This window comes from Pararge aegeria, chromosome 7 (assembly GCF_905163445.1).
Source record: "Pararge aegeria chromosome 7, ilParAegt1.1, whole genome shotgun sequence".
Taxonomy (NCBI): Eukaryota; Metazoa; Arthropoda; class Insecta; order Lepidoptera; family Nymphalidae; genus Pararge; species Pararge aegeria.
In genome coordinates, this window is record NC_053186.1 from 5,069,172 (window position 1) to 5,089,871 (window position 20,700).

The following is a 20,700-nucleotide window of genomic DNA, read 5'->3' on the forward strand; positions in this document are numbered from 1 at the left end:
ATTTCAATGGCGGCTTCAATGGGAGTTTCATTTCAAAGGTATTATGAAAATCCACATAAATGAATTAATAAATGTGTCTGTCGCTTCGATCAATAATGTACTTACTAAATAGTAGCGTCATACAAAATGTAATAGGAACAGTGGTGCCAATGTTGGTTTAAGCAAATCTCTTAAGTTGCCGAGTGCTGAAAAATGAGGTTTTACGCACTTAAACTATTCATAATCTGTGTTTAAGTTTTTACACCGAGACAAAGATATAATATTTTCGGACTAAAGGGCCTGTCTGCGTTACAAAATTCAGTAATTTTTTTTTCGATAGAAATAATGCCAAGTAACCTGTAACGAAACTTTAAAATACGTTTTACTTTATTTATTAAATTTCTGTATATAATACGAAGACATCACTGAGGTTGAGGTGGTTGTTTTATTTTTTTTAATTACTTATATATAAGTAATTAAAAAAAATAAAACAACCAAACAATACGTCTTCAAGGTATAGGTGTGTTAATGTTTTCTTTCTTTATAAAAACATAACATTTAAGTTATAACTAACTTAATGACTCCTAGAATAAGACAAAAATTACAAAAAAATAATTATTGCAAATTGCAACGTTGCGTACTGAAATTGAAACCGGTCATGTCACGATCTTAACTAAAACAAATTGACAAATTTCACTATAGTGCCATCCCTTTCTAGAGTATACAGTAAAGAAACAGTACAGAAAGGACGGAACTATTTTTAGATCTGTCAATTAAGTTTAGTGTACAACACGCCACAAGTGCCCAACCGATGCGTATCTCTAAGTGCGGAAAAATATCGAATATCTACGTAAATATAAAAACGTGTAACTGTATTATGTTCTTACTTAAAATAAAATATCCCGGCACTTGGTTTTTTTCCTAGTTTAACGCCGTTATAGTGCTTTATTACATGTTTGGTATGTATATACTTATGATAATCTTAAAACATAATTATTGTTTTTTGTTTGTCGGTGTTGTAAACTGTATCTGAACGTATTTGAAGAAGTAAAATTACCAAATGTATGTGTATGTATTATTCAAGTTCTTCCCCACGTTCTCCAACACTAGAAAACTATCGAAAATCGGAGACCCGTGCTTAAAATCTTATTTTTCAAGTAAACTTTTTCATAACCTTATGAATATAGACCGTCGAAGCATTTTAAGCTCATATGATTATTGAATGATTGACAAAGTTAAGTTAAAAATATAATTTTACTATAGATAAAGACCTGGGTCTTTATATATAATAAAATTAAATATACATTCATGTTAATCACACAAACATTTTCCAGTAATGGGAATCGAACCCACGGCCTCGGTCTCAGAAAGCAGGGTCACTGCCCACTGCACCAAATGGCCGCCAACAATAAGCAGATACAGACGTAAAACTTATTAGACCTCTATTTTTGCGGTTGTCGGGATTAAAAAAAAATAAAGAAAAGTTTGTCACTTAGGCTTAAATAAAGTAGATATAGTAATTAAAGTTAAAGAACTAATGGATACATTTCTCAATGACAAATTGGCTTGGAAGCATGCCACTCCCCTGTCATCTCTCGTAAAAAGAATAATCAATAAGTAGCCTATCACAATCAACTACTGGCCCTCCCAACTGGAGGGTTTACCCATAATCACCACGCTGAGCAAACGGTTGAGTGATCACAGCAGATGGTAGTAGAAGCATAGATGAATGATGAGAACGGGTAGCAGCGACCCGTTCTCTGATATGGAATAAAGATTGTTACAATGTAAAAAGTTTATGTTGGAAAAGAGTAACTGCAGAGTTTCTTGCTGGCCTCGTACCGGCAGAATCCGCCTTACAAACTGGTGGTAGAGTCACTACAAACCGTCAGGCTTGACCAGCCATTACCAACAAACGCCTATAAAAATACATAAATTTAGAATCTTGAATTTGAATTTGAACTACAACAGTTACAATAACATTGCAATTTGTCTATTTTTAATCGAGTCAATTTTAAGTTTGTATTGTGTGCAAAGGCCATGAAGCTTGCTTAGACAATCACACCTCTTTTAATGTACCATGGAATTAACAAAATTCTTTTTATTTTCACTAAAAGTTAACCCTTGACTGCAGTTCCACCTGGTTGTAATGTTGATGGTAGCGGGCTTATCTGTTAGGGGTATAGCCGTTCATCATTGTCAACCAATGGACGTTTACTGCTGGAAATAGGTGTCTTGAAGTCGAAATACAACGGTCTTGTTCCGCTTGGGTCCAACGGTCCCCTGCAAATCGTTTGATGCCATCTCGTTACAGGGTAAGCAGTGCGAAGCCATTCCAGTAACTTGGGACCTCAAAGGTTCTCCGAGCAGTACAGTGTGTCAGTTATATTCAAACAATAGCCTTAGTTAGTTTCTACGCGGCATCACTACAGTCTACATTTAGTAGCTTGGTAACACGTCTTTGTCAGTAGGGTAACTATATCCACGATCGAAGCCAAACGACAAAATTCTAAAAATAAAAACAATAGAACAACACCAAAATACTCACCTGACGCAGTAGTGGTAGCAACTGTGGTTATCGATAAAGTAGTCGCAGTCGATGTCGATTTTTCGTTCGATGTATTCGCCGCATTTGTCATCTCCACAATCCGGTCAACAGCTATTCGATTCCCAGGCAATATCCCGGTGCTCTCCGCCTGCGTTTCTTCGACTATTTCCGTGTCTTCCATCTGAGGGCTCGGTGCCGCTTGGCTCAAATCATTAGCAACTATAACATTCACAGTCGTCAAAGACTCCATATCTGAATTTTCTCCCTGTACTTGAGAGTTGTCTATGTATACAGCTGCAGAACGCGCGCCTAGGGTTTCCATGACACTCTCAGCCAAAGACCGAGTCGATAGCTCATCTATATCTATATCCTGTTTGATATCGATTATTATTTGGTGTCTTTTCCCACTGCCGGGTGGGCTTTGTACCTGGTGAACGCTCACTTGAGCCTCCGTCCCCGGTTGTGACATATGATGTTGTATTACATGAGTGAGCTGCCCCTCTAGGGTATTGTCTCGGTTGCCCGCCATTTTTATTTTTATTTTATCGATTACTCACGCCAAACATTCGCAATTACGCACACACTAAGCAGCGATCAGACTTTTAGATTATTACTTTTTATTAATTTTCAGTCGAGTGCCGCGCGTTTCTCCCGCAATATCGTGAATAAACACGCGCGTTATCCTTATAATAATGAACACAAGTATCACATAGAACACTAGGTTGTCGAACGTCCTTGATTCGTGTCCTACTGCACTGCAGAGCGCAGATGCATCGGAACTAGGTCAGGGGTCGACATCCTAATATTTTTTTTTCGTATATCTTGAACCCTTTGTGCGTTTATTCGTAATTCAATTGGCAGTGTTGGTTGGTCCGAGGCACTGTGCGTTCACATCGTATTCCAGCTGGTATCTGTGTCTGTTGTTTGTTTGTAGGCGTCCTAGGGACCTGATGACACAGTGTCCTTATTTCAGAACGCGGACCGCGAACGCGGCCGTGTCGTAGCCACTGTGAGGCCTACGAGGCGTAGCGCTACGGCGCGCAGCGAAACTTGCATGGAGTCCACTTCCGCGAATCAGTCGTGAGATAATTTGATAGATGTTATATTCAGATAAGGATTGTAAGACGACCATAAAAAAATAGTAAATGTAATTTTTGTTTATTCATTTCATTATAAAACAGACCTTTATAGTATCTTTATATAATCGTCCGATAAACTTTAACTGATTGATAGATTTGAGTTTTAGATATTTTTTGGATTGGAATGTATAAATGAGGAATTCGGAATAGAACAACGATGATTAAAAGTAGTAAAAATAATATTGTTTTTAATTTTAATTCATTGTATAGGTACTGAAATTTATGTATATTGTATACACACTCGGCTAAAACGTTACTTCTAAGTCAATCAGTGTTTTTTACTTAAAGTAGAAACATGCTTTCATTAGTTCGACGTTTCAAATATATAAACATATCTTCATTAAGTATGCATAGTAAATATTGCGAATCTCTTAGGTTTTTTATTAATTGTTTATTTATTTTAACATACTCTAGAAGCTTTATCATGAAGTTGTTGCTATATAAAAGAAAATAACTTTTCTTGACACAGAAAATCTTACATTTAGATTTGAGATACAATAAAAACTCGATAAACCAATACACACTGTCTAGATTTATACATCGTGCAATAAATGGTAAATATCATAGCCAAAGTTTAATTATATCTACCAGACAACATCAGTACACATTATTTTTCGATTTTTCCATACCGCACAATACAATCTCGCGATTTCCGACCACAAAATTTGTCTCTACAAGCTCCTCTCATGTGGAGCGGCGCCCATTTACCGACACGTGCCTACGCATGCGCACAGCCGCCCCCATCTCCTCTCTCTCTCGCAACAATGTTGCTCTCGCTCGGTCCTTCGATCGTTTGGGAATGACGAAAAAGGCACATAATCGAATTTATGTCGGTCCCTGCGAGTACTATGTATCTAGTGTACTGATTGCACAAAAATAAATTTTAATCCATACTAAAATTATAGATGTAAGAATATGTATGTTTGTGGATTTGTTACCTATGGTCGTAAAACTTACTGTAACAAAATTTAGCATAGTGCCTATATGCTAAGTTGTGTTTGTATCCGAGGGATACGATGCGATAAATGTACTATTTTTCTTACTAAGTTTTTCTGCTGACACTCCCCACTAGGTAATCGGGTATAGTATAACGGTTTAAAGTAATACCCGCACAAAAAAAACCGGAGTGTGCCCAAGTAGTTCCACACCAATATACCGTCTTAACCATCAAACTAATCACGATCGATTATTCATTTTCTTAGTTTTGTGCTGACGCTCCTCGCTGCTCATTATGTAACCGAGAATGATCTAATAGGCCAAAACACGGAAACCCAGTTTAGGCAAGTGAACATGGCCTATTTTTTGGTTTTTGTTCTAACCGAGATAGGACTTACACTTGAATCTCGCACGAATGGGTAAGATGATGAAGTATTTCTTTGTATAGCTAATAACGTAACCTTGAATCTACTAATATTCCACTGCAGCCATAAGGCCTTCTCTCTCATATGAAACAGGGAATTTGAGCATTCACCTACAATGTTGCTTAACGGTTAATATGAAATGGTAGTGATAAAACTGATACCGAATTGCGATTTTAAACGTGCTCTCAAGATGGACCGAACATTTCCTTGACAGAAACATTCAATACAACGGACGTTAGTCAGTTACCGAACACGAACATAGCGAAAATTTGTACACTGTAGGTATACATATAAATTAACAAATTAATGGAACAGGAGTTACAGTATCAAATATAAGAGACAGGTAATAAAAGCGGGTTGTCGCTAAAAAGCGATCTAAACCAGTCCACGTACCATGGGGCGTCCAACCTGTACCATCAGCATTTAAGCATTTGTGCATGCCGATCAAATTACAACGGCCACTCACGATAATTTAAGTTCAACTACATGAATTTATTTATCTTCTGAAGATTTAAATTTTTTCTGCTGACGCTCTCCATTCTATACAATAATCATACACAACCGGGTATGATCTAACAGGCCAAAATACGGAAACCATAAATAAACACGGCCTATTTTTATACATTTCCCTTCAATTATTATGTATGTTAATAACCAACCTGCTGAACTGATCTTGATGAAAATTTGCATAAAGATAGCCCGCAATGTGGGAAAGCAGCACACTTTTTTAAGAACAAAAATATTTAAAAATACATTTTAATACATATCTTCTGTACATTTTAATTATAATTAAAAAAAAATTCGGCGTCACTTACGCCTACTTTTGGCGGCCTATTATTAAAAGTGTTTTTACCTACAATTGTGTCAATTTTATAAATTTATAATGAACATAATAATATTCCGAACCGACAGGATTTGAACATACGACTCTCTGGCAATCACGCATCTGGCAATCTCTGGCTAAGCGTAACACGTAAGCGTGTAAGTTGTCTGACTTTATTTATTTCGTCACTCTAGGATATTTTTCTGCTGTCGTTCCCCGCTTCATATTATGTAACCGGGTATGATCTAACAGGCCAAAACACGGAAACCCCAAGTAAACACGGCCTATTTCTATACCTTTCTCTTGCTCTTATTGTTATATAATTTTTATAACATCAATCTATATTTATAAAGCCCATATCATATACCTTTTAGGTTTCACAGCACTAGATCTACGACACTGAAAATGCTCTTTTACTTGTCAATTATCGAAAAAACACTATTTAACAAATTTTAATTGTGTTTGCTTAAAGGTAAAAATACAAGTGACTGCAAGCTTCAAATATAAGTTTAATTAAAAAATGACTCATATTTTAACGAGACAAACATTAGAAGCTTGCAGTGACTTTTATTTTTACTCATAAACAAATGCAATTGACGGCCGACTGACGCAGTGGGCAGCGACACTGGTTTCTGAGTCCAAGGCCGTGGGTCCGATTCCCACAACTGGACAATATTTGTGTGATGGACATGAATGTTTTTCAGTGTCTGGGCGTTTATCTATATATTATAAGTATTTATGTATATTATTCATAAAAAATAATCACCAGTTATCTTAGTACCCATAACACAAGCTACGCTTACTTTGGGACAAGACGGCGATATGTATATTGTCGTAGTATGTATTTATTTATTTATGTTTATTAAAATGTGTTAAATAGAGTTATTCAACTAATATGTGAAGCTTACAGACGCATACCAAAATTTTTTCATAAATGCAAGTTAAGACCTTAAATTCTAAATTCAAGTCCCTACCTTTAGGCATCGGTAGAAAAAGCAGATTCTACCACAGAGAAGCCTGCATGATACTCTGCCCGTTGCTCTTTTTCAAAAATAATCTTGTGGGACATGAGAATAGTTGCTTCCAAGCTACCTTGTCGTTAAGAAATTCATCAACGGTATAGTAACTTCACTGTTACAAAGTTTGTTGCACATAGTTTAAGAGCTTTTCTATAGATATATTGGAAACAAGTGGATACTGACTTTGTCCACATTATCGCATATAACTTGTAAAGGAATATATATATATTCGGTTTCCTATACGTTTATCCCCTGGTGATATTTAAAAAAAAAAAAATTTATAAGGGTATTTTATCTAGTTTTGTCTTTGGTTTTCAATTGAATACAGTAAACGTACAGGGAAAACATGGGACCAAAATGTTTTCGTCGCTAAACACGACACGCGGTGTTATACACCATCACAAAATGTCCACTCACACCTCGGCATAAGCGTATTTACTTCAAAAGTTATCTGAACAATACACAACACAATAAACACAAAACACACACCCTTCTTTTTTTTTTATTCCACTACAAGTTAGCCCTTGACTGCAATCTTACCTGGTGGTAAGTGGTGGCACTTTTTATGTACTACAACTATGGACTACACTAATGAAAATATTATCTTGCTTCTTACTAAGTTTATTGAATGGCTTAAGGTTGTCCTTTTCTGAGTAGTATTCTACCATGCCTCAGGACAATACTTTTTTTCTGAGTGAAGGGGATGCAAAGTTGTGTACCCCTGACAACGTGTATGCAAAAGGTCGTGATAATTGTTTGAGTATGTATGTTTCGATGTTTGTTACTCCCTCACGCCACAATGCTTTTGACGAACTCCGTGGCGCAGCGGTAAGCGCTATGAACTTAAGTAGGTGGCCCCGTGTTCGATTCCCGGCAGAAATAAATTGGGAATTTATTATTTCTGAATTTTCTCTGGTCTGATCTGGTGGGAGTGGGAGGCTTTTGCCGTGGCTATTTACCACCCTACTGACAAAGACGTCCCGCTAAGCGATTTAGTGTTCCGATGTCCCTAATAATAAAAAAAATATTCCCTCTTTGTAATAATAAATTAAGTATAAGTACAGAAATAAAGCCAGGCAAAAGCAACACCACCTATTAGCGGATAGCGGTACCAAATTGCGAATTTAAAAGTAAAACCGCCCGCAGTCACGTGCGCTTACTAACGGGAGATAGCCGAATTGCGTTCATTGAACCCCAGTTATCGGTTTTTATTGTCACGGCTACGACACGATATCGAAGTGAAGCAGCAATAGCAGCATTGTATATATGTTTGTTATTAAGGTAGATTGTTGTAAAAATGTCAATGATATATCATCATACGTTGGGGCTGCTGGGATGAATCGGAACGAGGAGATCGTATCCTTAGATAAGCGGAAGGATTTAGAGGCGCTTAAAACGAACACCGCATAATGTTGAGTTGTTTTTTTTTCACACCTCGCAATTTATTTCATTAATACCAAAATAAAGCGTTACGGAGATGAGTTTTTGAGGGAATTTTCAATACTCTATGCTATATAAATTTTACTTGACGCGTTCTGGCCAGTGAAAGAGGCTTCAAACGAAGTAAGGGGAGGGGGAGGGAATCCATTATTCATCGCAGCGAGATAACAAATAATATAAAAAAAAATCGACTGCTAAATGTGTCTTAATAGTATGACTAAGTTTGTTGTAATGTGATGAACACCCGGCTAAGTTTGTTTTGGGCTTCTTCTGAAACCAGGACACGTTTGGAACCCTCGTAGCTTTATTTAAAGTTTACGAATGTGGTTATCGCCATCATCTCACCACCGTGTACTTCTCATGTAATGTACACATTAAAATGCCACCTATGGGCCTTCTTGAATAAAGATATTTTTGACTTTGGCTTTGACTTTGTCTTAATGACAAATGAACATCAGAACTCATTGAGTATGTTGTACTAAAAATGAGCTAACTAAGTCGTATTAATGAATGTAACTTCACTACTTACTTCACTTTTATATATCAGCTCTAGTAATAATGCATTGTCGAGGAAGTGGTGTGAATAAATATCTAATGTAAATAAATTTTATTAATACTACTTTAAGCAAAGGTATTTAATACGTGTACATATAAACTAATGTTATAAATAGGAAAATGTGTCCTGTTGTTTGTTTATTTTATTGTTTGGCTCAACCCTCCCAGTGATCTTAATAATCCTGGAGATGGACATTGCCTAAGTCCATTGTTTTACCTACGCTCAGTGCTAAACTGATCTCAGCATATTTTAAAAATGGATAACTAGCTTTCTTGAAACGATAGGTTTCCTGCCTGTTACTTGTTTTTATCCTGGAAAAACAAATAGTTCTAGCCCAATTAAAAAAAAACAAAATAGGCACTGACAAGACGAAGAACGTCATACATAGTAGTATACAAAGCTGTGAAATATAAAGCTTATATCGGAAACTCTAAAAGCGCCTCATCTGCTCCATTACGCAATAATATTCGAGTTCTGTCACATTACGGTATTCGCCGAACTGACATTGACAGGATGGTAATGCGTTGCGAATTTAAAAAAAGAACTGTTTTTTTTCTTTCCTACGAAAATAGGTCACGATTTGTATGCGCGTTTGTAAGTTCACAGTTAGCCAGGATCTAGACTTGTAGGCTAGGCTAGGTCAGGCCTATAACCTAGGTTATACGGACGAAGGTATGGTTAGTTTTGTCTTTTAAGAAAGAGGGGTAATGATTTATATTATTACTGGCTAATCCCTACAACAATTCTCATTGGCTGAGTCTGCTATAAAGTAATTACTGTCCAGGATTTTCTGTGAGAATTTTAGAGTAAAAAGTAAAAGTCAATTTAATACTTTTCTAGTTTTGTGGACAGAAACATATGCTAGCTATTTTTTTTTTTTATAATGATCATTTTTTTGAAACCGTAACATACGAACATAATAAATATAGCACACCGTTCAAAAAAATTTATGTATTATCTTATTATTATCGTATACATTTAATTTTATTTTTTTAGAGTTTTATTCAATGGGTATGCGTTTTGTGATTAATTCAAGACAATATGTCAAGACTGTAATACGTGTATGTACAAAGAGGACCAAAGTATGTTGTATTGCATTCATAACTAATATATATATATATATATATATATTAGTATATTAGTTATGAATTTGGATGAATATTTTATATACAAATATATATATATATATATAAATGATTTCATAGAAATTATTAGAAATTTGAAATATTTTATTTAAATAATATAATTAAAGTATGAATGTACGTATGGTCAAAAAAGTTCATTCACCTCAACCGGTCCAAGCCAGAGATACAAGTTTTTTTTCTTAAGCACGCACTTTGTGCCGTTAAGTTTGTAGAATATTATGTTTTACAGCTACATAAACAGTCGTTGTATTACGAGAAAGTTGTTTCTGGTTTTAACGAAATAAGAATAAAGTTTATTGATGTCTTTGCCCTATGCTTTTTTAAATCGCAATTAAGGCAATGTATACAGCCACACGGGCAAACCCTACATAAACCTTATATTATTAATTATTAGAAATGCACAAATATGAGATAAAAATCATAATCATCATTTCGTATCGTGCTGACCTAATTATTTATAAGGCATAAGTGCGCAAAAATATCACATCCCAGGATCGATGGATTCGACGGCCGTGTGGCCGTGTGACTCTAGCACGGAGCTACATGATAGTATCTGTAATTAAGTTATATAGTTTGGGATGAAAAATATTTTTAGGAATTTTAATTGTTAAAGAAGTCAATAGTAACAACTTTGCTTAAGATACAAAGTGCTGCTAAATAAAAACAAGATTTTTACAAACAAGTGTATTGATTAGACTTTTTCGCCAATTTCGTCTATTTTTTATCAATAAGACAAGTTCACTTCACGGTGCTGGCTTATTGAAAAAAAGATTTATTATACGATCGATGAGGATATGAACACTACTGATTAGTTTTCTCGCGCCAAATGTTAATTTTGTTTCATGAACGAGGCAACGGCACTGCGACATGCAGCCACACAGGCGCACCTGTCATACGCTTTTTTCCAATCCCACGGATCTCGTTCGTGTAACGGCGCGTACAGTTACACAGTATGTGGGTGAGGCTGCACCGTTAGCGACGTCATGTCGTATCGTAGGGACGTGTGCCGCATTCATATCGATGTTTTTATTTACTTACTTGTTTGTTGTGATATGTGATACTGAGTTAAGTATTTATTTACTGTTGTGATTAATTTTCGGGTATGTTCATGGGAAAGGAAAAAATATGTCTGAGTGATCTAAACTTCGAATTTAAATTAAACCACATATGGTGTTTGTCCTGTACTTTGAGCTTCGCTTTGATTAGGTTTCATAAGGTTTTATAGCTAGTAAATTTATCAACAATAATATTTTAAAAATACGAAGAATATTGAATTAATATATTAATATAATAGAAAAAAATATATTTCTTTGATGTTTAAATAATCAAATAAAATCTAATCAAGCTTACTTATTAGGAACAAAAATTCTATCAACTACATAGTGGCTATCCTGAACTCGTCTAGAGCCCAACTCAACGCACGTGTAAGCGTGTGGCTCGTGTATTTCTCTTGAATGTTAAAGTTTTTGGATACTACAATTGACATATATGAATAGACGACTTATATGGCATTAAATTATTGTTCTACTGGGGTATGGTTAAGTACTGCTACCATCGTATAAAGCAGTGTTATTGTTAAATTGCGGAATTACTTATTTCAGCTATCCGGATTTATTTGAAGACTTGACTTGACTTGAGAAAGCCCCCTGATTGCTGACTCAAACAATTTTAAGCTCCCTATCACTACGCGAATTAGGTAAAAGTTGCAGTAATTATTAACTGATACACGTTTCTGGGACTAGGCCACACCGTCCTCTGAGTATACTAAACTGTGTCAACATACACCATAGATCGATACCTATTGTAAATTCCAATCACATATCGACATCACAACGGGCAGCACTATCGGAGTACCGTAGGCTACGTCACGAAGAAAGGGACGTAGCAACGGTACTGAGGGCCGTATCGCAAAACTATCGCTTTTCCTATACCGCTGGACAGCGTGCCATGTTTCGAACTTACAACGGCGCTTGGATTTTAAAATTGAATGCGGCAGAGACATTTTTTTTTGTTTTACAGAGGGACCGTTCACCGTAAGCATGCAAAAAAAACATATTATCTAAACTATCCATGATTAAATTTGAACGTTTTAGAGGGGAGTCTCTTGTAATAACTACCATCGCTATGTTAACTAACAATTACAAAATTCATTTTTAGCCAACAATTTAGCTACGTACGTTCGTTCAGAAAGTTAACTCAGACCAACAGCCGAATAAAAAAGATTTTTTTTTTATAAAAAGTCCTATTTAAATTTTTTACATAAAGATTTCTCACAAACAATAGGAAATGCTTAGTTGTTAAACCTCTAATAATTTAATTAAGAACTACCGAACCGCCCCGGCTTCGTACAGGTGCAATATATGTAAGAATTCATTTCTGTATTTTTGTCTGTCCTGGTCTGGTGGAAGGCCTTGGCCATGGCTAGTTACCGACCTTAAAATGCTGTAAAGGACTATTGTGATCGACATGAAATGCACAACGTATCTAATGTATTTAATTGGATAAGGAATATTTTTTTAAATAACACATGTGTTTTAAATGTATGTAATAGTAAAAAATTTCAGTGGGTTATCGTTTGGAGATAAAAATAATATTATCGCGGACATTTGAAGGTGTACAATAATGTAGTAAATTATTTTATCTATCTCTTAGAGTTCATCCAGCGTTTGCAATGTAAGCTCAAAAAATGTGTTTAATTACGTCATATTAGAAACCTTTTAAACTTAACAGTATTTCGCTACTATGCATGTTATATCAAAATCCGTTGCGTAATTTTTAAAATCTAAGCATGTATAGGGACAGACAGACAGCGAGAAGCGACTTTACTTTATACTATGTAGTGATTATCATTACGAAAATTTAGATGAATAGATGTTTGTTATATCATGAAAATTAAGCTTTTTTTGCTATACTCTGAATCTGTATGGCGTAATATGTAATTTCTTCAATCCTTACACTCCAGACAACAATTATTCATTGTAAAGTCAACATCTCACTTCTGAAGTTTTTGTTCTTTTTTTCTTGTTTTTCTGAATGATGTGGTGTACGAATAAATAAATAAATCTTCTGTGGATGCTCCGGTTTCGGAGCGAAACGTGCGTAGAGGGAACATTGACGAAAATCCGTTTGCGGAGTATAAGGATTGAAAAAAGAATAAATTACACCATAAAAATTCTCCTGCTTTTCGCGGAGTAGACTTAGCCATTTGCTAAGGTTAATTTTCATAATATACCATGGAATTCCGCAAAGTAACACCTGCTTCTATCCACTTGATGTTTGTTTCTGAATCACACCAAAACGGCTATACGGATCTAGATGAGAATTGCACATAGCTTTATCCCAAAAAATATACAGTTTCCATGGGATAGTTTTGTTTTTTACAGAGCAGCAGATCAAGGTTATTTTAGTGGTAGTTCAGAGGTCAGAGAATAATCAAGACATGCATGCGAACGAAGTCGCGGGCAGCAACAAGTTTCAAATACACAATCTAATGAGTAGTGTAACGTACAAACAAACAAACATAGTCTGTTAAATTCAAAACCCTTCTGTAGTTGTAAGTAAGTACCAACGTTGTAAGTGTTAAACTAACGGCTCTTTAAGTGGCTTTTAGTGTTGAGACTCTTGTCAAATGATGAATGAAAAGTACGTAATGGTGATTTAAGATTTTGGCAAGTTCAATGACCCTTCTCTTTGCAGTTTTTCTTTGATCGTCGGAATAAAAATTGCGCGAGTTATTAGTTTTTTTTACACGACTGTCCAAAGAAAGAGTAACTTTTTTCATGGCTCATGTAGATATGTATGTATGTGTATTTCTTTATACAACCACAACTTTTAAGCGGATGTGACATTGGCGCCATTTTCAATTATTGTAAAAATGAGTACTGCGATGTTCCTCAGTCGTGTTCTTTTTTTAAATAACGTAAAAAACACTAGCTAAAGGTTTCGTCCGAGAGCATTATTTTTTTTTAATAAAATTTCGGCGGAAAAAAGTATCCTTTGTCTATCTCCAGGTTAGATATCTACATGTTATCTCTACACCCGTCATGATCAATTCCGCTTATAGTCTGTGCATGGGTAACAAATATTTTTTTTTTAACTTGAATAAAGTTATTTCTCGCTTTTTTATAAGTGAAAAGTGTCTTTTGTCGCCCTGAAATTGTGTTTGCGAAATTTCAATAAGATCGGTCTAGTAGTTAAGGTGTTAAAGCGAAACAAACATACTCCCATTCACAATTGTTATATTAAGATAGGACACGTTAGTAAGTATGGATTTATAAATCCATTTCTTTTTTATTTCACTACAAGTTAGCCTTTGACTGCAATCTCATCTGCTGGTAATCGATGCTGCAGTCTGAGATGGTAACGGGCTCACCAAGTCTGTTGTTAAACGACATTGTGCATTGTACCGGAACCCTTAATCGCTTAGCGGTACGTCTTTGTTTGTAGGGTAGTAACTAGGCCCGACCGAAGCCGCCCTAAACCCGGACATCCCACTTCAACATCAAATCCAGAGCGCTCAACGCTGCGGGAGATGTTTGGTTGTCGCTCTTTCACTTGCCTGTGCAAAAAAGCCATTGGTAAATTTTAAACCAAGCAAGGTCGTTGACCCGCAATAAAAATTTGAACGAGCGATGTACGACTACAATTATTATTATAATATACGTTACAGGCCAAGCCCGCAGGGAAGGCAAAGTTAATAATGCCCGGGGCTAAGTTGATTTTGCACAGAGCCTTTGGGTGTTCTCAGTTATTGATTTTTATATTGATTACGAAGATGAAAATTAACGGTCCGGTCGGTGTATTTTTATATGAAAGTGCGTGTATCTTAGGCTAGTTTCAAATGAAGAACTAGGACATCACCCATAAATTGTACCACTAATATTCGATTTATAGAAATAATACAAATCAATATCTATAGACTAAAATTATAAATGCGAAAGCTGGATGTTTGGATTTTTGTAATTAAATCACGTAAGAACGGCTTAACGAATCTAAATGAAATTTAGCACAAAGGTAGATTATCCTATTGGCTACTCATTATATACCATGCAGTGCAGTTATCTGGTTTGTATTATTTCTCGCTAAAGCCGCCTCAGCGTTTGTTAAAATTGTTCACCTGGAATTCAATGTGTCGTTTTTAACATACTTTGTATGTTAACATTGTAGATGTTTCATAGTGTATAAAAATGTTTATCTTCCTTCATCCTAGGAAAAATTTAGGTATATTTTTTTAGGCGATAAATTCGTGATTTCAGAGCAAGTAGGCGCAATTTTGCTCTGGACAGAATTGGACTCTATGAATGTCTTGGCAATGTTAACTTAGCTCACCTTGCAAACTTTGCCTGTAACATGCAACAGGCTAAAGTTAGCAATAAATTTGAGTGGTTTCCATTATAAATCTCTTAATAATATGAGTTTATTGACGTTTAAAGCTTAGTTAAGTTTGTACAATGACTTAATACTGGTAATCTTTATTAGAACGTTCCTGGCTCCTGATTCCCTGGTACATTTTAATCTTAACATACTCTTAAATACTTCCTCTTATACTTTAACATCGTCATCTTGTCAACCGATGCACATCCACTGCTTGAGATAAGTCTTTTTTAGGGAGTTCCAGCATCAAGAACTCGTTCTTGGACCAGTCAGCTAGTTCAGGATTTGAGTTTATCGTTTCGGGGTTGCTATTCCAGCGACCTGGGACCTAACCTCTATCAATTCTTCCAGCAATGTACCATGCCCAGCTCAGCTACGCAATTCGTTGAGCTTTACGAGATGGTTCTACTCTTTTTTTGGTCACATAGAGATACTCCGAGCATGGCTCTCTTCAAGGCACATTAAGTGATTTTGACCCTTGTCTCAGTATTGTAAATATCATACAGGGCCTGTTAAATATGTTAACTTGCCACTGAATCTACTAGAAAATTAGTAAGTAATATAATTATCTTTCAAATCAGTTTTACAGACGTAATTATTCTTCTAGACTTCGGTATTTCTAGGAAAAAAATATTATTAAAAAAAACAGAACCGTAAATGATACAGCCAAATTCAAATTTCGAATGGCGCGAATAAATAAATCGCAAATAGGGTAGTAAGTGACCGTCAATTTACAAGCGGAATCGCCGAATGGGATTTAAATTTTTATCCTTTTTATTCATATAGGTACATTACTGTTTTGTTGACGGAAACAATGCCAAGTACATTCACCCCGTTGAAGAAAGAATCCCGCTGTGTACCAGCGGATAAAATGCTAATTCTGTGTTATAGATGAATAATTTTTTTTCCACGTAGCTTGATAATAAAAGAGCTTGCTATTTTTTTGCTAAGGTTTTATTGATTGAAGTACGAGTGATTTTATTCCAAACTGTTTTATTGTATTTTATCTATTCTTTTGATTATTATATATATCTATTAAAATAACAAGTATCGTATTCATTAAAGCGATTCACTAAGTTTCTTTTAAATATAGCAGTTACACTTTGTACTTACGACCTAAATAAAAAAAATGGAGACTTATCCACTTGCGATTTTATTTTTGGATACTTTTATTATTTTGTTTACAATAAAACAGAAAATACTCTTTAAAAAACTTACCTCGTATAGTGCTAGGCATTGTGGCAAAATAATCCGTTCAACCTCTTCAGTGTAAGAAAAAAAATCACAAAACACTCCAAAGTAATCCATTCATATTCCGAATCGAAATTCAAATTTTAATAGACCACAGACAACCTCACTTAATAGTTAATGATATTGTCACTTTTAAAACAAGATAAAAAGTTTAAAATAGAATATAAATAAAAAAATGGCGACACGCGCGCTGTCAATGTCAAATTTGCGCGGGAATAAAGCTGCGTGCACACGTCTAGATGACGTGCGGCAGCGAATGCTTGTGCACTTTGCAGGCTGGTGGTTTTTTCGTTCCGCGGCACGGGCAGTAAAGCTAACTGTATTTTTTTTCGTGCTGCCAGTAACGGTGTAGCCGGTTTGAGCCACGGATTCTAGATTGGTGTTCAATGCTCATGTTCAATCGATGCTGATTTGGACGCGTGTCTGATAATGGGCGAGAATTTGCGGGATTTTTTCTGTTACTTATGATAAGTCTGACTTGGGTGTAGCAAATTTGTTGAATTTAATCTGATAACTGAAAGAGTGGATTGTGTGGTAAACCGATTTTAATTCAAAATTCATTTATATTAGGCTTACGTTATAATTACTTTTGAAACGTCAAGTCTGTCGTTTTATAGTGAATCTACCACCAAAGGCAAAATCTACTAAGAGGAAACCAGCAAAAAACCCAGCCCTTGCTCTTTTCCTACATCTTTTTTCCTGACCTAAATAACTTTAATTAATGAAGGTTTCTTTAGAATCGATTAATTTCTTAATGCCAAGGGGGCTTGGAAGCAGCCGACTTCCCTTTTATGTCCTACAGGATAAAATAATGCTAAAAATCATTATTTTAACTGTAAAATTTGGATTTGAGCAAATTAGATCCAAATCCTCTCGTACGAATGTGGGACATTAAAAGGCTAAGGATGATGATGCTTATGAAAGCTCCCACTCATAAACCATAGACCTTGACCTGGATACTGTTTTGATGGACTGCTTATGACCACAGCCATCACCAATGCACCAGGTCGCTGTTAGTTCTTGGGTTACTGGATGGACGACTTACATTAGCATTTATTTATATTATTTATTTACCTTTAACCATAAAACCGTCTGTATTACAATATCATATACATCTGATAAAAATCCTTACCTTAATGTAAGTTAATTACTCGAGCCCACACAGGCGCATCGATGCAGCGATGGCGGGGCTGAACACTTCATCACATGGGTGAGGAGTCCCACACTTACGGGATACACTTATGATGATAACCTATTTTAGCTCAAATTAAACTCAGAACTATACGAAAACTAAAAGTCGAAGGCAAAGTATTCTTGATCCTTCTCTATTAAAATATAGAGATATTCAAACAAATAGAAAACTTGTGGTAGTTTTACATAGCTGGACGGCCGATTGGCGCATTGGGCAGCGACCCTGCTTTCTGAGTCCAAGACCGTAGGTTCGATTCCCACAACTGGACAATGTTTGTGATGTACATGAATGTTTTTCAGTGGCTGGGTTTTTATCTATATATTATAATAATTTATGTATATTATTCATAACAAAATTATTCATCAGTTATCTTAGTACCCATAACACAAGCTACGCTTACTGCGGGTCTAGATTGCGATGTGTGTGTTGTCGTAGTAAATATATTTATTTATTTTATAGTAGCTAAATCTAACATCAAATGAAATCGATTTTGTAGCATTAATTGTAAATGGTAATATATTAATCTATTAGACTAACAAAGCAAAAATTTGTCAACGGCTGGGTGTACGGAAAAATTCTTTTGAGTTTATGCTTACACCTTTAATTTAAGACCTGTGATGTATATTATGTGTAATGAGTTAATAAATAAATAAATAACGTTGAGCTTTACCGTACCTAAAATCTAGCGAGAAGCTAAAAAGAAAAATGTAATCGTAGCGAAGCGCTTAAAAAAACCTAACCGATATCCATCTAGCATTTACATTATTGAAATCTAGCGTAGAGTTACAACAAGACTGAAATTTAGCGTAGAGCGACAAAAAAGCTGAAACTTAGCGTAGTGCTGCAAAAAAAACAGAAATACAGCTTTAACAACGTTTAATTTGAATTGAATTTTCTATGTTGAGCTTTAACTCAACTGAATTTCAGTGAAGAGCTTTGACAACAATGAAATGTATAAGTTTTTTTTTTTATATTGGCTCTACGCTAGATTTAAACTGTGTAAATAGCTAGATGGATTTCAGTTATGTTAAAGTTTAACGATGGATTTATGTTTTTATAAAGCAAGATTTTAATGTTGAGCATTAACATAACTGAAACCTAGCGTAGCTGCAATAAAACTGAGACTTTGCGACGACCTAATGTCGAGTTTTAAGGGCAGTGAATATTATTGATAAGACTGAAGTCTTTAAACTTTAACATCACTGCAATTCATCTGCCATTTACTCAACTGAAATCTACCGCGGCGCTGCAACAAAACTGAAATTTAGCTGGAGCATTAACGAGCCCAAACAGAACATTAAAATTAATCTTTCCATACTGATATTATGTATGTGAAAGTGTATTTTTTTGATCGTCCTTATTATTAATTATTAAGAATCTAAATGTAATAAATTATTATATTTTAGGACCAAATTAAGCCACTAATCAACTTGAATTTTGGCATATACGAGTAGGTAGTTTGTTAAGAGAGCGGTGAGTAATATCGGTAACTTTTTATCCCAGGACAATAGACGGTCCCACGGGATTTGTAAAAAACCGTAATTAAAGCGGACGCGGACGGTTCTTTTAATAAATATTCAATATAAATTCTGACAATTCAAAATAATCTTGTAATTCAGATGGTCAACAGTTTCCCGCGTAAACAAATGCGCGGGGTCGTTCAACCCAACGGTACTGAGGCTCGACCCAGTCTCGTGACGTCACGTCTTACGCCGTGTTGCGAGATGAGACGTTGCGCTGACTAACCTACGATGGTATGGCATGAACGGGATTTTACTATAGCTTCGATGCATTTTATTCACTTACTGGCGGATTCCCGCAACTGCGTGGAATTTGATATCTCGTGAGATTGAGAAATTATGTCCGTCTGAAAATAAAATTAAATGTATTTAAAAAAACTCTTATTCTCTGTTTAACCGATCTCCCCGTTTCCATTAATTTGTCATTATTTTTTACCCGTAAACTTTGAGTCGTGCTGAATTAGGTAATGGCTACCGTACGGATATGGTATTCATGCTCACTCCAGAAGATAAAAGAAACAGTGTCACGAAAAGTATGCTAAAATAATGTTCAGTCACTATTTCATTTTTCTTGGTACAGCAGCTTGGGCTGTCTGTCAGTCGCCTTGTAAAATAGCCTTTAAAATTAATTGATTTTAGCTAACTAGGGCCATATAAAAACACATAGGTAGGTAGGTACTAAGGTATCTTAATTTTGTCAAACTCGGTATCTATTTTAAGCCCAGTGAGACAGACAGAGTTTATATAGCATTAGTATTGCGGATTATATCAAATGAAGTTTATTAGAATAAAAGTACATATATCGATACTATTTATGGATTTACTTGAAATGGATAAGTAGTATATTTGAAATGGAATAAAAAATAAACACTTGAGGTAACTGCTCGAGCATGCTCTCGCAAAATGTCATTCTGTCGCAAGGTTGTCAGCAACAGTATTAAACTTCAAACATTGTCAATTGGCGAATAGTAACAAGGATGAATTTATATTTATTCTGTTATATGAAGTTTTTAATAACTGCAATAAAGAAGGAGCTATGTGTAAATAAAATAGTATTTTTTACCTACCTTAAACTTACTTTAATTTAAAATATATAAACCAAAGTTTAAGTTTCAATTAAATTCTACAGAACGCCATCTATTAGCGAGTAGAATTATAACAAAAGAATCCCCATCTATTATGAAAACAGTTAAGCGCACCAAATAGTTACAGTTGCAACCGCAACATAAATCCTCATACACACAATAGATGGCGCTAACAATCCAAACAGTTGTTAAAATAGAGTCATTCACTCGTGTCAATTTGTACTATTCGTGTAATGAACGAGTAAAGCGAGATAACTATTTTGTTTACA

At 35.3% G+C, this 20,700-nt stretch overlaps 1 protein-coding gene across 1 annotated transcript; it reads right to left on the reverse strand.

Annotated features, from left to right (window-relative positions):
- Positions 1-635: 635 nt before the first annotated feature.
- LOC120625016 lies at positions 636-3,056 on the reverse strand. Its single transcript, XM_039891926.1, has 2 exons — positions 2,528-3,056; positions 636-652 (listed from the first exon to the last, which is right to left on the reverse strand). Exons 1-2 carry the CDS (start codon positions 3,054-3,056, stop codon positions 636-638), a joined length of 546 nt encoding a protein of 181 aa, XP_039747860.1.
- Positions 3,057-20,700: the final 17,644 nt, after the last annotated feature.